At 38.2% G+C, this 16928-nt stretch overlaps 1 protein-coding gene across 1 annotated transcript in view; it reads right to left on the bottom strand.

Moving 5' to 3' along the window:
- The window catches only part of PHLPP1 (PH domain and leucine rich repeat protein phosphatase 1), a 212508-nt gene that overhangs the window by 100816 nt on the left and 94764 nt on the right, over positions 1-16928 (bottom strand). The window contains exons 2-3 of the mRNA XM_042909413.1: positions 7824-8020; positions 1062-1187 (exon numbers count right to left, since the gene is read on the bottom strand). Coding sequence (XP_042765347.1) covers positions 1062-1187; positions 7824-8020 — 323 coding nt within the window. The remainder of the gene's footprint in view (positions 1-1061; positions 1188-7823; positions 8021-16928) is intronic.

The following is a 16928-nucleotide window of genomic DNA, read 5'->3' as shown; positions in this document are numbered from 1 at the left end:
TTAGAACCTCCACTGGCCAACCAGGTTGGGAGAATCTTCTGAGTCCCTATCAATCTGCATTCTGCCCATCGCTTCTTCTCTAAAAGGAGGAAGCACTAATGTTCTTAAGTGCATTGCGTCATCAGACAACATAGCTTTTACTTGACAATTCACATGTAGCCAGTATTTCAAGAAGTCTTTCTAGACATTATTCTCGAATTTTCTGTTAACTGTTGACAAAGTTATTCCCTATTCATTCACTTGATAAACAATTACATCATACAGCAGTTGGGATCACACTGAACTTGGATAGCAAACTGGATTATAAATTTAAAAATATGAAAGCAAATTCCAGTGTAATGTTTCTACACCCAAGAGAGGTTTCATCATTTCATAAACACACCCAAAACCAAGGCACAAAGTACTGCAACCCACCCATTTTACACATAATTCTATAAATGTGATGTAAAAATCATCTTCACACAGAGTACCTGAAATACCAGCATTTATTCTGGCTTCCATTACACACACACACACACACACACACACACACAGGTATACTGTTTCACAGGTCATGGTGATCTCATTTAAGTAGGAGACTATTAAACAGTCAAGAAAATGATGATGTGAAAAGAAATTAAGCCATTTGAAAGGCAGAAGTTGGACAGGTGAAAGGGAGTGGCACAGATTAAACCACTTAAATGAAAAAATAGAGGAAGAGGGGAAATTTGTAACACTTCTCTGGGTATTTTGTGGTTTTGCAGTTGTCCGACCCTGGGCCAGTCCCTTAAATATTCTTAGTCTACGTTCTTTATCTACAACATTAAGATAGTAATGCCAGTCTACCCACTGAGTTCTTCTTCTTTTTTTTTTTTTTTTTTTTTTTTTTTTTTTAGGGATAAACAGAACCCAGTAAATGAAGCACAATTTAAAAATTTTTCAGTTGGCTACTTTTCATCCAAAATGAGCTTTCAGAAAACTAAAAAAAATATTAAGTATAATACTATACTCTGGAACTGGGTAAAGCAGAAAGCAACTCTAGCCAGCTAGAAGCTGAAAAATATTCTTGGGTAAGCACTTACCTTGGAGACTTGTCGAAGCCACCTTAAATACTCTGTGAATGTATCAAAACAAATGTAGTAAGTCTGGCTTTGGGGTCCAGAGGAGCTAAATGCTAAACAGTGCTGGTGCTTTTTCACTTCTTCTACCTATAAAAACAGAGACAAAAACGCATCAGGAAAGCAGACCATTTACATAGTTCATTAACCATACCTTAGGTCAGTGAGCCTACACAGATTTGCATCTTTCCCCATATATGTTCCTCTTAATACCTAAAACACGTAAGTTCCCGAGTCTGACTAACCAACTTGAATTACAAGGAAATCGAAAATGGGGAGTTTTATCTTCTTTAGATTTCCCCACAGTAGTCAAATTCTCTTCTTCCTGTTTAGATTGGAACAGACACCCTTTCTTATCTTTCTATATCCTCACAATAGGCTGCTGGGGTTCTTCCTTCCTTTGGGAGGAGTTTTACTTAAGACTTAAGGATTTTTACTGCAGAAGGATTTTTACTTTGAGCGACTTTTGTATTAGTCTGCATTACAACCTTTTTTAAAAAGAGGTCTTCAAGCGTGTTAAGTAAGTTTTTAAAAATTTAACGTGAGATTGAGTTTAACATGAAAGAAAACTCTACCATAAGAACTTTCAAGTCCTAATAAGGCAGCGATACAGTCAAATCAAATTTCCACTCCCAGTAAATGCTTCCTAAGCAGGAAAAGTCCAGACAATAAAGTAACATGGTATTCCACAAGCTCCTATGCTGCAGTTACAAAACTGATCACAAGTCATAAAGAGTAAGAATTTTCAAAAAGATCAGTATCACAGACTATGTTCTGGGACCAAAAGGCAATTAAAAGTTAGATGTCAATAATAAAAATTCCATTCAAAATCCAAGTGTACTGGGGTGTCTGGGTGGCTCAGTCGGTTAAGCGTCGAACTTCAGCTCAGGTCATGATCTCACAGTCTGTGAGTTTGAGCCCCGCGTCAGGCTCTGTGCTGACAGCTCAGAGCCTGGAGCCTGCTTTGGATTCTGTGCCTCCCTCTCTCTCTGCCCCTCCCCTGTTCATGCTCTGTCTTTCTCTGTCTCAAAAATAAATAAAGACATTAAAAAAAATTTTTTTTAAAATAAAATAAAATCCAAGTGTACTTAGAAAACTAGTAACACACTTCCAAACAACTAAGTAAAAAAAAAAATAATAATAGAAATTTAGATAGTCTTAGAACTGAACGATTAAAAAAATACATATCAAAATTTATGGAATGCAACAAAAGCAGTACATAGGGGAACATTTATAATTTTAAATACTCACATTAGAAAAGAAGGCAGAAAATTATTTTGATTGATACATGTCACAAGAACTTAGGGGGAAAAATACCAAACCAAAAACTGAATAAATTCAAGCCATAATAAAGGTGACATCAAAAAGCAGAAATTAATGTCATGAAAACCAAATATACAACAGAGAACATGAACATTAACAAAATACTAGTTCTTTGAAAAGGCTAATAACAAAGTAAATGTCAACAGATATTAGTTCATGATATCAGCTGAAGACAGACATTAATAACATTAATAATGAAAAGAGAGATAGGCCTACAGATTAAGCAGAGATTAAAAAGAACATTATAAACAATTCTGTGGCAAAATCTCAGAAAAATACATTTTACTAACACTAAATCAAGAAAGAAAAAAAACCGAAGGCCTACATAGTCCTATAATCTTTTAAGAAACTGAATAAACAAACTTTTCCCCAAGAAATATCAGGCCCATATCATTTTATAGATGAATTCTATCAAAGTTCCAAGAAAGAGAACATTCCAAATTTGTGCAAACTCATCCACCCAACAAAAAATGAAGAAAAATACCACAAATTATTCTATAACCAAAAACAGATCAGAGTAGTAACAGAAAAAAATAATTATAGGCGAGTCTCAGTTATGAACACTTATCTTGAACAAAATGTTGCATCACAATCCAGAAATACAGAAGGAAAAAAACTATATCAAAAACAAATTGGATTTACCTCAGGAAAGGCAAGATGATTTAACATTATTGGAACTATAAAATCGTTAATCACATTAACAAATTAAAGAAGAAAACCAGGGGCGCCTGGGTGGCTCAGTTGGTTAAGTGTCCGACTTTGGCTCAGATCATGATCTCACAGCTCATGGGTTCGAGCCCCGTGTTGGGCTCTGTGCTGACAGCTCGGAGCCCAGAGCCAGCTTTGGACTCTGTGTCTCCCTCTCTCTCTGCCCCTAAACCACTAGCATCCTGTCTCTGTCTCTCTCAAAAATAAAATAAATAAACATTAAAAAAAGAAGGAGGACGAGGAGGACGAGGAGGACGAGGAGGACGAGGAGGACGAGGAGGACGAGGAGGACGAGGAGGACGAGGAGAAGACCATATGATCATCCCCACAGCTGCAGAAAAAGCATTTGGTAACATTCACCACCCATTCATCATTCATGATAAAAACTCCCAGCAAACTAAGAACACAAATAACAACTCAAGCTGACAAAGTGTATTTATCAAACATCTAAGGCAAACTTCAGTGTTAATGATGATATACCACTCTCTTTAAGATCACTGAGAAGACAAGTATCTACTGTTTCTACTCAATACTATACTAGAGTCCTGGCCATTACAGTAAGACACAAATATGTATTAAAGAAGAAAAAAATTGTCATTATTTGAATATTACATGATTAGCTACATAGTACACTCCAAAGATTCTATAGACAGTATATTAGAATAAATAAGAAAATTTAGCCAAGTGGCTGAATATAAAATCAATACTCAAAAGCCAGCTGTATTTCTATACACTAAAGACAAAATATTTTTTAATGGGACTTAAGCTAATCAATATAGACAGAAATTAGACCAGTGATTTCTGGAGGATGAGGAAAAGAGTGGAAGGAAGGGGGATAAAAGGAGGACAAGGAAACTTTCAAGGGTGATATGATCATTCTTATTCACTGTGGTGATGGTTGAATGGGTGTGTTTAGCTAGCTATACTGTTATCAAATTATCATCAAAATGTGCAGTTTAATGTCTGTCGATTATACCTCCATAAAGTTTGGTGAAGATGCAGAGAAACAGGAACACTTGTACACTGATGTGAGTGTAAAATGGTACAACAACTTTGAAAAGCAATTTGACATCATCTTGTAGCATGTGCATATGCCCTATAGTCCAGTAACTGCACCCCTAAATGTGTATCTAAGAGCAGTATTTCTCAAGGAAGTAGTTTATTTTAAGGATTTTGAATTAAACAGTTCATTGTACATTGTGCAGGACTGTCTAATACTTCGTGTGACTTTTTTTTCACTGAGCCCCTGCCCTGTAAAGGCCGATAGTGTCCCCTTGCACCAAATATATTGGTATTAACCAAACACTCTACTTTCCACGTTTCCCAGACTTTCCGCAATCAAGGTGAAGTCATGTGACTACTTCTGGCCAATGAGCCACGAGCAGAAGTGGCATGTGCCACTTCTGCATCCAAATATACAAAAGCCAGTTTATGACTCTCCAGTTACCTCTTCCCTTGCTTAAGCACCAAAGGAAGGTTGCATGTTCCAAATGTTATAAGGGAGCAGAGCAGGCTGGGTCCCTGTACAGTTATGTGAAAAAAGAAATCTCTACCAATCTACAGTGGACGTTTAGTGGAATGAGAAAATTTAAGTCACTGACATCTGGGGGGGATTTGTCACCACAGCATAATTTAGCTTACATCAACTGATACGTTGACTGTTCAGTCACTTCACAATCAAAACACTTGCACATATTATCCAATGTCCCCTTTGGGCACAGTACCTCTGAGAACTACTGTCCTAGAAAAACTACTTGTGTACCAGGAGGTATATCAACATAAGCCCATTTTGGCAGAATCATTTATAATGACAAAAAACTAGAAGCAACCCAATGTCCAACAGGAAAATTACTTAAGAAATTATGAGAATTTAGAACACTTACAGAGGGAAACGTTATACAGAAATGAAAACCACATACAGAAAGCAACATAGAATCTTATTATGAAACATAATACTGAGTGAAAAAATTCAATCACAGAAGCCCACACATGGTATGATACCAATTTCATTCAGATCAAAAACAAGCAAAACATAGTTACATCATAAAACTTATTTTAAAAAAGAAAATGATGAATACATATTCTAGGACAATGGGTGGATACCTTTGGGGTTGGGGGATACCAGTGGGGCAGATGTAAAGAGAACACAGGTAGAAAACATTGGTGTTTATATGGCTGTGATTCCTAAACTGAATAGCAGTAGGTAAATGGTTATTCAATTTATTATGCATCATAATTTAACAAATATTAAGTAAAATATTAAAATGTTACATCTAAAAACCGATGTTAAATTCTACAGGATAAATTAAATATAATGTAATACTTGCACAATGAATAGAAACTTATCTATTAAATAATTTTCCCCAACAATGAAATTTTAAGAGTGCTTCATTTAGCTTTATATTTGGAATTCGACATTTGAAAATGTGAATTAATGATCATGCTCAAGTAGTGTTGTGTTTGATTTATCAGCAATTATTGCTAGGTTATGGCCAATCTATCTCACACTTCATTTCTAGCTCTGCTTCATAAATATTTTAAAAACAAAACCAAAAACCTTCCATTTACTCTTAGCTTTTCCTTCAACAGAATAAAACGGAATGAGCAGAATGAAAAAAGGAACAGATACACATTAATGAAAACTCAGACGGCAAAGAGTGAGTTATTTTTCCCTAACTCGGTCAACAGGTTTTAAAAGACTGTTTTTCGACATACTCAATTATTTTTAAAGGCATAGTACAAAACAGGTTTTACAAGGTTTGTCTGTGAGAAAAGGAAGCCATTTCAATTCATTCAATGGTAGAAGTCCATCCAATAACAGGCCTGGGAAACAAGACAAGTCTCTAGCCCTGAATGAAAATGCTAATTATAACTTGATCTTCTGAACCTTATCTGAACATTCCACTACTTTCCTGCCTCAGCTTCTCTGAGCACAATAATCTTTCTGGCCATCTCCTTCATATGTCAAAAGATTTTTCACCCTTCAAGTTCCACCATAATTGCTACCTCCTTCATCACAGAATTCCCTGATTCCCCCAGAACAAAATGTAATCTCTCTGCACTACTTTTTTGCATCTCTCTTAGAGCAGATTTTATAGTGTCCATCCTTCGTCTCCGGATAGTAAATTATAAGCAATTCAAAGGCAGGGATGATGACTTATCCATCTTGGTATTTCTGGGGCACCAAGCAAAGTGGCTTCCCCACAGAGGTTATTTAATAAATAGTTATATTAAATTTGCCTAAGCAAACACCTAACATCATAGAGAAGAAAGAAATAGACTGTTGACCTAACAGGGCATCAAACATCAAATATGCATTTTTAATGATGACCTATTGGAGTAGTAACAATGACCAATTTTTCAGAATTCAATCCAAAGGACAAAATCTTCAGTAATAAGACACCAGTAACTCTTCAATGCTCAGACAAAAGTTAAGTAATGGCTTCAAAATAGATGACTGAAATAGATCTAAATGTACCTTGCAGCCTGGCCAGAATCTTTTTTAAATGATCAAGTATTAGTCTTCTTAGGATTAGACTGTCTAATAGCAGAGGGGCGGGTAGGGAACTGACATGGGCTATTCACATAAGGAGAGACTACTTTAAATTATGAATGAAGAATGAATTTGCTACATAGCAAGTGAATAATAATGGCATTTACTACTGCACACATCTGATTTTACCTAATTCATTCCTAATCCCTGGAATAAACAGATCAAATATTTGCCAATTTTAAAAAGTTCACTTCAACAAAAGTGGTGTTTTTATTTTCCCCTCTATGATTTATATCCTCCACGTTCTGCTGTCTTTCCCATGCCCATTCAGGGAAGAAAACAGTAAAGAAAATATTTGCTTAATATGCCCCCAATTTTCACACACCCTTTTCTTCATCCAAATTTGCCTTCCCATTTATTAAAAGATTATCCTATCATTTAAAAATCAGGAAATACTAACATATAATTATGGTAATGATACATCTACCAACACTTGGGAATTAATAAATTGACATGGCAAAAAAAAGAATGTAACATTTTCCCAAGCAATTTGGTTCTATTTCATAAATGATAAGAATAAAATAATTGACATGCCCAAAGAAAAGCATCTAGCAATGTTGGGAATAACTATCAGCCATATCACAGCTCTTCTCTGAAACAAGGTAACATTTCAATTTCAAAAATTATGAATGGCTAAACTGATAAACTAAAAAATGCTAACTTCACTGGTCACTAAACAAAAATAAACAGAGAGGTAGGGCAAAGTTGGATCAAAGATTCATGCAAGAGAGAAAGAGTCTAACCTTTGGTAAGAATGCTTGAATGATCCTTAAGCCCTGGACTTAAGGATCATTATTCTATCCGACACAACATATACTCAAGATATCAAGCGATGTCTGCTAATAAAGAATAACTTCTCATCTGTAGCCTAAAATATAACACTGACTTTTAGTTGCTCTATTTCAGGTCTGTAAATAAGATGCATGTACCAATAAAGTGATCGTCACCAGGGCCTCGCGTGAGCCGATGCGTGGCCATTTTCCACAACTCCACCATTCAACAATGCCCACTGGTGGAGCAAAACAGGAATTGAGTAAGACCTCAGATGAGTGAAAACCATGGACCCCGTATTACAGAAATGGCTCAAAGTGAGCTTAATAACACTGGGGAACCCGTTAGCATTTTGTTCATTTTAAACTTACTTTTCCACCAATGAGAGGCAGAACATGCATCTTTCCGGCCCAGCTGTCTTTCACAGATGACACCATCAGGCAGGTCCCACACAGGATGACTTGGCGTCTGGCCCATCGGTTCACCGGCAACTGCATTTTGCCTTTACGGACGTTATACATTCCTGAGAGCTGAATCCGTTCAGAGCCACCAGTGCTGTGGGGTTTTCCTGAAACAAACACGCAAACATCTGAGTCCAAAGAAATGAGTTTTCAACTCGTTGGCATACCAGATAAACCACCTGGACCACAGAGAATAATTATGGGCAACGACCTAATTTATAATCGAGAGAGTCTGAAATGTGCAGTAATACAACTATGGTAAGAACTACCACATCTACCTCACACGTGCATTTTAATTTTGGGCGAAGAAGAGCTTTTTCCTTAAAACCCAAGGAAACGACCATTTTAACTCCTCTGTTACAACCCAAGTGTTATTTTCTTCTATATCCTCCACCATTTTTGTTTACATTTAAAAAAGGGATGACTTCAAGATTTTTATAAATGGCTCGAGTTAATTTCAGTACACTTAGAAGAAAACATTACAGACCAAGATAGGAAAATAACCTTCAAGATTTGGCATTTAATGAAACTAATCTGTTGTAATGAAATTAACTGATGACATTCTTCCTTCTACACTGACTCAATGTACACGTACTATTAAGGAGATGGAAAATAAGTAACTTTTCTAATAAGAAAATACTACTTGGTGGCAATGGTTAAGTCCTCAAAGACAGACTTAATGCCAATTCTATGAAGGTTGGTGAGTGGTGCCTCTTGTGCCTCAGGAAGACAGAGACACAGGGAGATGCACTGAGCCTCGGAGACAAAGAGGGCACTGGGAAAGATCTTAAGAGTCTTTATTTCCAAGCTGGAAATGAATCTGGCAGAATGACTTGCAGACAAGTCCCATCAACTAGATGGGAGAACTCCTGTGACTCACGTGTCACAGCGTTATAAACAAGGAGAAAAACATTGCCAGTTGTAGACATTGAATGTATAGTATCAAAGAGGACCGAAACCCACTCTCAGAAATAAATTAATGAGAGACACGTGTCCTCGCATAGGACCCAAGCCAGAAGCGTTCTATTTACTTGGAAATTTGCCTAGTTGCCAAAGGCTAGCAGAAGAAACATATTCAAGAGACATTATATTCTTATGAATATTAAGAACTAACATAAATACCAAGTAGTTTTGGTAGATGTCTAATACCTACTGGAGAAGGAAACGAAAAGAGCACCAGCACCAAAAATAGATCTCAAGAGATCCAGCGTGTTGGAACCATCCCAATACATACCTTTGGGCAGAAATAACAAAACCAGCAGGTTTGAATTTCACTTCCTCTTTCTCCCGGTACATCAGAATGTTTTATAAAATAGATACTGCACACTACATAATTTTGCTGGGGCCGGGCCAGCATGGAGTGTAACAGTGGTTCAGCTATTTAAACTTGGTGCCCAGCAAACAACTACACAGCTGCCACCCGCAAGGGAGCTGAGGGCCCCGCTGAATTGTTCAGTCACCAGATGCTAATGCCCCACAAAGAGATAGGAAGCCCAGGAGACTTCACATCAGACACGACTTGCCAAAGGCTGCCAATGATGGATCAGACCACAGTCAGTCGCTTGTCCCCTTCTGTACTAGTTCATTTACACCCAGAAAGAAAACGCTCAGACTCCCAGGCTAAGAGCTCCTTTCTACATGACAGACATTTCCTGTCGGAAAGAAGCGCAAGATTACTAGATTTCGAAACTCCAATCTCCACAAATGTAATAAAGTAACACAGGCTAACGAGAGATCTGATCTAAATATGTATACGTGTGTGTGCATGGGCACACACACACACACACACAAGCCTACATACAGACTAATGAATGCAAAGGAGACATTTTATTTAGCCCCATCTGAGAATGGCTTTGAGGACACATGTTAACCTGTCACATTTATGTAGATCTGTGAGTAGAAATTAATGAAAAAGACAACAGGGGTACATAAAGACAGCCCTTCAATTCTCCCAACTCCACAAAAATCCTACAGAAAGTCCCAGAACAAATCACCAGATAGAGTGGACTATATATCCTGGAGATATGTATGTATATATATATATATATATATATATATATATATATATATATATATATACACACACATATATATAGAGAGAGAGAGGAAGAGTATGGACACATCAACAGAGATAGGTTTTTTATTCTCTAGTTAGAAAAATTCCCAAAGTGCCTGAATAGTCTTGGAGCCTAATGGTAAGATCAGTCTGTCCTTGGAAAGCCCTAAACATCCCAGCCTGAATCAAACCCCTCCTTGTCTTGTTCTGAGTGAATTTCAATATCCTTGTTGTCTGCTCCCTCCCTGGGTGTTCCAGATCACACACGCCCTCGGGACTTGCTGTGTACCAAACAGGGCTCCGGGGAATATGGAGATGAATAAGACTCTACACCTAGGCAATCAGCCACGTGCACCCTCCTTTGCGTCAGACTTCTTTATTCTATGACATAGGAATTATTTTCTCTCTCCCTGCCAACTCTCAAACTTCTCATTTCGGAGGAATTCCAACTGTCCCATGCTCCAATAAATATTGACAACACCAAGTGACCAACGCCTGCCAATTCAAAGTTGGATCGGTCGTGAAAACTTTTACTTTAGCAATGTTACTCTAATTCCCTGCAGGTTTAAGGCATTTCTTACATGACGCAGGAGGAAAGATAGACAGCAAAAGCAAAAGATTCAACAGCCCTATTTCAAGCTGAGATAGAGACCTGACCACAGCAATGTTTACTGCAGTCTACTTCAGTTTCATCTATCGGCAGAGAATTTTACTAAATAAATGATTCAAAGTATTTATTCATTTAAGGGAAACTACGGTCTGTTCTGCTACAGTATGTGATTCATTAATACCAATGAGCTCATATGATTGTAAACAGAGGACTGGTGTCATTTTAACATGCTGTATTATGTTGGTTCATAAAGATTTACTCTAGGCAAAAGGAGCCAGATTGGTAGAATTCTAACTTTCAACAGCAAAGGGAAAGACCCACAGTAAATACACCGTCTCTGCACCCACAAGACAGCATTACTACTGTTCTGTTACTGTGCATTTTTAATATTCCTTAAGGCAACTCAACTTCCAGCCTGCCTGGGCTGCCTGGGTTAGCTCCTGCAGCCCCATCGTTACTTTTGTTAGTATTTTGGTTATAAAGATGCATGAACTTAGAGTCCTACCCCCTTCCAACTGCATTTTCCCGTAAACTTTTATTTCTCATTTACAATTGTGGAGAACAGGAAAATTTTCAGGAACATCTACAGAGTAACAGAAACACCTGTTTTAACTCTAAGACCGTTGAAACAGCAGAGAAGTAAGTACAAATTTGGCTGTTGCCAATTACATGCCTTTGCGAAATATATAACCACATCTATCATTGCAGTGGCTTAAAAAGACTCCATAAAATTCTTTTAAACTCTTCCCCTCAAGAGAGGAGTCCTAACTCCACTCCTCTTGCATGTGGACAGTACTTAGTGACTGGCTTCTAACAAAGAGAATGTGGCAAAAGTGAAGCAACTTCTGAAACCAGGTCGTAAAGGGCATCTAATCTCCTCCTTGCTCTCTCTCTAGGATCACTCCCTCTGGAGAAACCAGCTGCCCTGTCACAAGGACACTCTGGAGACCCTACGAAAAGGCCAACAAGGTGAGGCACTGAAATTTCCGGCCAACAGCCAGCAAGGAAGTGAGGCCCCTTTTCACCAGCCGCGTGACTGAGCCATATTGGAAGCAGATCCCCCAGCTCCAGGCAAGCCCACGGAACTGCTGCCCCCAAATCATCCCGACGGCGGACCTCAGGATACTTGAGCCACAACCACCCAGCTAAGCTGCTCCTGAATTCCCGATTCCGAGAAACTAGAATAAATGTGTGGTATTTGAAGCCATGAAGTTTTGGGCCAATAACTAATACAACTTTACTAAGTCGGTGTCAGTTCTATTTACCCAAACATAGCATTACTTTAATAACCCACTTTCCCCTAAAATAATCCACAGAACTTTGTACAAATAGTAAAGGTCTACTGTAATCAGAAATATTAACAAACAAGAATAAGAATAGTATATAAAGCAATCACGACGTCCGCAACTTAAGAGAACGTTAGTATTCATGATGATACGGCACCAAAACCTAAGAGAGCCTGATCACTGCATAAAAACCAATGGAAGAATTTACCATGCCCCTAGAACTGGAAATGGTCAGGAATAAGTGAAAACATTCAACCCTCACCTGACCTTCTCTACCTTTAGAGCTTAGACTGACAAAACTCTAAAGCATGTTTCTTATTGCATATAAATCCTTAAATCCTTCTTGACTACCTTCAGTGACAGAAAGACTGAATTAAATTACTTGCCTAGGGTCATTTCAAGAGCTGGCAGAAGGATTTCAACAGCCCATAACAAGGTCTAGAGACCTGAGCACTGAACTGGCACCTGGGAATTTGGTCCCACAGCTGAAAGGCTAAACAGGCTCAGCGAGACGTGCTGGCAGGAGCTTTGAAACAGATTTAAGACTAGCTGCTTTTAGCTAATGGAAATGACAACCAGCTGCTAAATAGATTTGGGGAGGGTTAATTTGTGTATCAGATCAAAATATATAAAGTCAACTGCCCAATAAATCTTGCTTCTTACTGACAGCTACTCAATTCGATTAGGTTTATTTGTAGCCCCCAAATTACCATAGACTCTTTTCCCTGAGCAATCTCATGCCTTGAACGTTTCTCTAATCTCTAAATTCTTGAATACCACTGGAGCTTACAATTTCCCTTATAATATTAATTAAAACAGCACCTGGAAAATGTGAGCTACCTCTTCATATTCTTATAGATGCTGTAAACACAGAGCCAATATAATTTTTGAAAAAATCCACCAAAGCAAAATCGAAATAAAACTATAGTAAAATTAACCATGAACTTAAAAAAATCCAAAAAGTCGAAGTAATGAAGATGATTACTACAACATACATTCTACGTAATACATAACAAGCGATACTAAATTCAAATGCCACAAGAAAATGCTGAATGAAGGAAGACAAGTTACAGCGGAGGGCCTCAAACTTCAGCATGCACCAAAATCACCTGGAAGGCTTGCTAAAAACAGATTGCAGGGCTCCATTACCCAGAGTTTCTGATTCAGTAATCCTAGGTGGGGGTGGGATATTCTGCTGATGCTGTGGGTCTAGGACCACCATGAGACCCACTGGGTTACAGCATTAGGTTAACAATGTTTTTTCAACCAGGTGATCGTCAGCATTTGCTTGATAAACCTTGACCAAGGAAGCAAGTGCATCAATTTGGGAAAAGGATGACAAAGGCAACCAGGAATGAATGAGAGAGCAGGTGCTGCCTTTATACCCGCTCGTCCCTCTTTCTTCCCTCACTTCCTGTCCTCACAAGGAACTTGATTCATCTCTCAGACATCTTTAAAGTTCCCTCCATTCCATCATCAAAATTACTCCTTTGTTGTCAGAATACCTGCTGCTCACGTCTCTTCTTGGGATGTATATTTAGAGAAGGTATTTTCTTCAAAGGTGGGTTTCATTACAATCTTGAATTCACAGAGTACATAACCCTTCCCTGCTTTATGTGTGTCTTCAGCTCCGTTCCAGGAGCCATACGTGGTTAGCTGGTGTAGCCTCCCCTTATTAACTTCACATTTGGCAAAGAAAACACATTTGAGAAATGTCATCAAATCAACCTTCACCTGTCAGGTCAGTGTCTTTGCCATCTGTTCCCTCCCTGAAATGGCAGTCTCATCTCTCTGTGCAGAATCAGACCATACCTTGAGAGCCTTTTCAACATTCTCTTGAGTTTTCTTTCTCATTGGATGAGCGATTTTTTTCCTTGGCTAGAAAAATCACTGTAACGGTTTCACAAACTTTTTGTTGTCCTTTCCATTATGGTGCATGGTAGACTTGTTCAGGTCCGCAGGTTTGTTAAGCCTCAGCCACATCCAACATTCTCAAATTACCTACAACTTCTATTTTCTGGCTAAAAACCATCATTTTGGTAGACGGGAGAATTTTCGTCACCTGCTTTCCCAGCTGGCTTTATTTTTGTCATCCTTCTCCACAAAGGATAATGTCATAAGGCAACAAGCATTCAAGCATGAAACACCACGAGTGAGGAGAAACAGCTGAACTTCTCAGAAACAACGGGCAACAGGCCTCATGGTACGCTTGATTCAAATTTAGGCCTCAGAATCATTACAAATTACTATTTATCAGGAGGCTTTGGAAGCCTTGGGAGGATTAAATATTAAGTCTGAGAATGCCTAAGGTCTAGTATACCCATAACAGCTCGCAAAAGAAAAACCATACTCACTCCCTCCTTTCGATAAAATTGTGACTTGTGTCAGAGGTGATGCGTACTGCTGTGGGTGTGGAAATCAGGGTGATGAGGCTAGACAGCTCCGTCACTCCAGCTAAGTTTTCCCTGTGAGAGGCTTTTCTTAGGAGGGTTGTGAAGTTCCAAAGAGGCGTGCATGCGTTCATAAGTAAATGCTAAAATAAGAATTCTAAACTCACGCATGAATGATTTGGGGATAATCCACACCACTACCCCACTTTCCTAGTTAAAAAAAAAAAAAAAAAAAGACCCGACACGTTTGTTCCCTTTGCTGGTAGGAACAGACTTTGGCCGAGATGACTTGAGAAGGTTACAAAGAGCAATGTCCACACCATCACATTCAGACCCAATGTGATTCAAAACGCTTATCCCCAGCAGTTCTCTCTGGGAGGCGGGGTTAGGGTTGATGTTCCACTTTATAACACATGTCCGTAACGTTTAAGTTTTATAACAAAAACAAAGATTCCAAGAGGAAAGCAGTTTCCTAATTCCTCTCTACTGCAGTACGTAATAGTTAGCTACCTACCTTTTCCCCTACAAGGTTGTTCACACCAAAGACACTGAGTCCAGATTCAGATGTTCCAAAATGGACCTTAAAACTTATTGTGTACAAACGTCGCCTCAGAAATGTCTGAAACTCACCCATTTCAAATAATGACCATCCTTCCAACTTATTAGGGATCTCAAGAAAAAAAATCGCAAAACCTCCCATAATTGGCCCATTCCTATAATTTACCTATAGGTAACTATGGGAAACCTGATGAGCTTTATTTTAAGCCTTCTCAGAGTAACACACAAAATCCACAAAGTCCTCACTTATTTTCTGTTACTATTTCAAATGCAGCCCAATCATCCAAAGTTTAGAAGAAAGGGTAGTAAAAAACAACAAAATAAACCTAATTCTACTTTCTTCGTAGTATTGCAAACAATTTTGGTGAATTTTTTCAATTTTTTATTTGCAGATCATTTATATACTTATAACATACACACCATCTTATGTCCTGCCTCTTCCAACTACACACTTTCCCAAGTTGTCAGTCGTTGTATCTTAAAGACTTGCAAGATATGCTATAAATTATCTTTTGTTTCCTCATTTCATTACTGAGGACTGTTTCCAAATTTTCATTGTACGAATTGCTGAATCAAAGAGCCTGATTTTACCAGTTCTTCCCAGGCAGCAACTCTAAATCAGCTATAAATCAGCAAAATAAGCAAAATGAGCAAGAATAAGTATGCTTCCACTACTGAATATTTTCCCCCAAAGGAATGAGTGACCTTTACAGACATCCTAAGAACGATGAAAGAAACAAAAGCACAGTAAACCATACTATTAATAAAAATGAACCCACACCCACTCTCTATATGGAAATAGGTTTCAGATTGCTGATACCAGTAGATATATTTGAATACGACATGGGAAGTCTCTGCTTTTTAAAGAATGATTAAAAGAAAATAGACTACACAAGCAAAAGAAAGAGGAAAAAAAAAAATCTAATTTTTCTGATGAAAACATTTGTTAACATTTGTACACAGGCAAATAGCATTCTGACTTTATCCAGCACTCTGTATTGTTTTCCCAATCCCAGATAACTTTTTACCAAAGGGGTAAAGTCAGAGGGAGAGGTTACTCTGCACTGAGTCACTAACTGGCTGTGACTACGAGGAACGGCAAAACACTCAGCAATGGATTAAAAAATAATAATAATAATGAAATTCCCAGGCAACCACAATGAAAATAGTTGTAAGTGACTGTCATGGATTTTATACTGTTTGTTATCATGAAAGCATATTTAATAAATCTTTCAGATCTAGGGTACTGATTTAATTCCTTGGTGACTTGGTCACTTATTCACAAGTAAGTCCTTTAATCTTCAGAGGGTTCTAGAACCCTAGAACTCCAGTCTTCCTGGGCTTTACACTTCCTTCAACTCACCCCTTCCCGTGGCTTGTAAATTCCAGAGTAGGCCAAACACACAGTCTACGGTGGCTCTTTCCTAAGCGCAGGTCCAAAGCCTAGCACAGTATCTGGAACAGACTAAGCACTCAACAAGTAACTCTTGCATCGATGAATATACACCTATGTTCGGGCCAAAGGAAAAACCACTTCTTAACATACACGGCTCAAATTACAAAAACTATGTATGTAACTAAAACCCTATAAAACTATGTAATCTATAGCTATATGTTTGGGGGAAAGACAGGATGGAAGAAAAAAACAGGTGGCTCAAAACAAACTTTCTAGCTTCTAATAATTCTTAATTTATATTACAAAGGAAAACATTTGCCTGGAATTCTCAGCCAAATATTTCAAACTTTTTTTCTAGAAATATCAAGGGAGTTATTTTTTAAGTAAAGGAAGGGAGGTGTTAATAATGGCGTTTACAAGCCATCATTCCACAGCAGGAATGATGTCCATTGATCGCTTTTAGTGTTCCTGGAAACTAGAGAGCAAAATCTGTCTCCAAAACTTGCTGACGAAAGGAAAAGAGTATTTGCTAGCTCATTCTTCAGACTATAGATAAAGTTACTACAAGAACAAAAACTTTTGAGGAACATCAGCGTCCAGGTACTGTGGAACCTTATATCAGAAATTCAAGGGGCACCTGGCTGGCTCAGTCACGAGAAAGAGCATGCTGCACTTGAGTGCTGAGTTATGAGTCCAAACCCCACGGTATAGAGATTACT

Source organism: Panthera leo, chromosome D3 (assembly GCF_018350215.1).
Source record: "Panthera leo isolate Ple1 chromosome D3, P.leo_Ple1_pat1.1, whole genome shotgun sequence".
Lineage (NCBI taxonomy): Eukaryota > Metazoa > Chordata > Mammalia > Carnivora > Felidae > Panthera > Panthera leo.
Note: the sequence above shows the minus strand (reverse complement) of the source record. Positions and strands in the feature narration are given on the sequence as shown.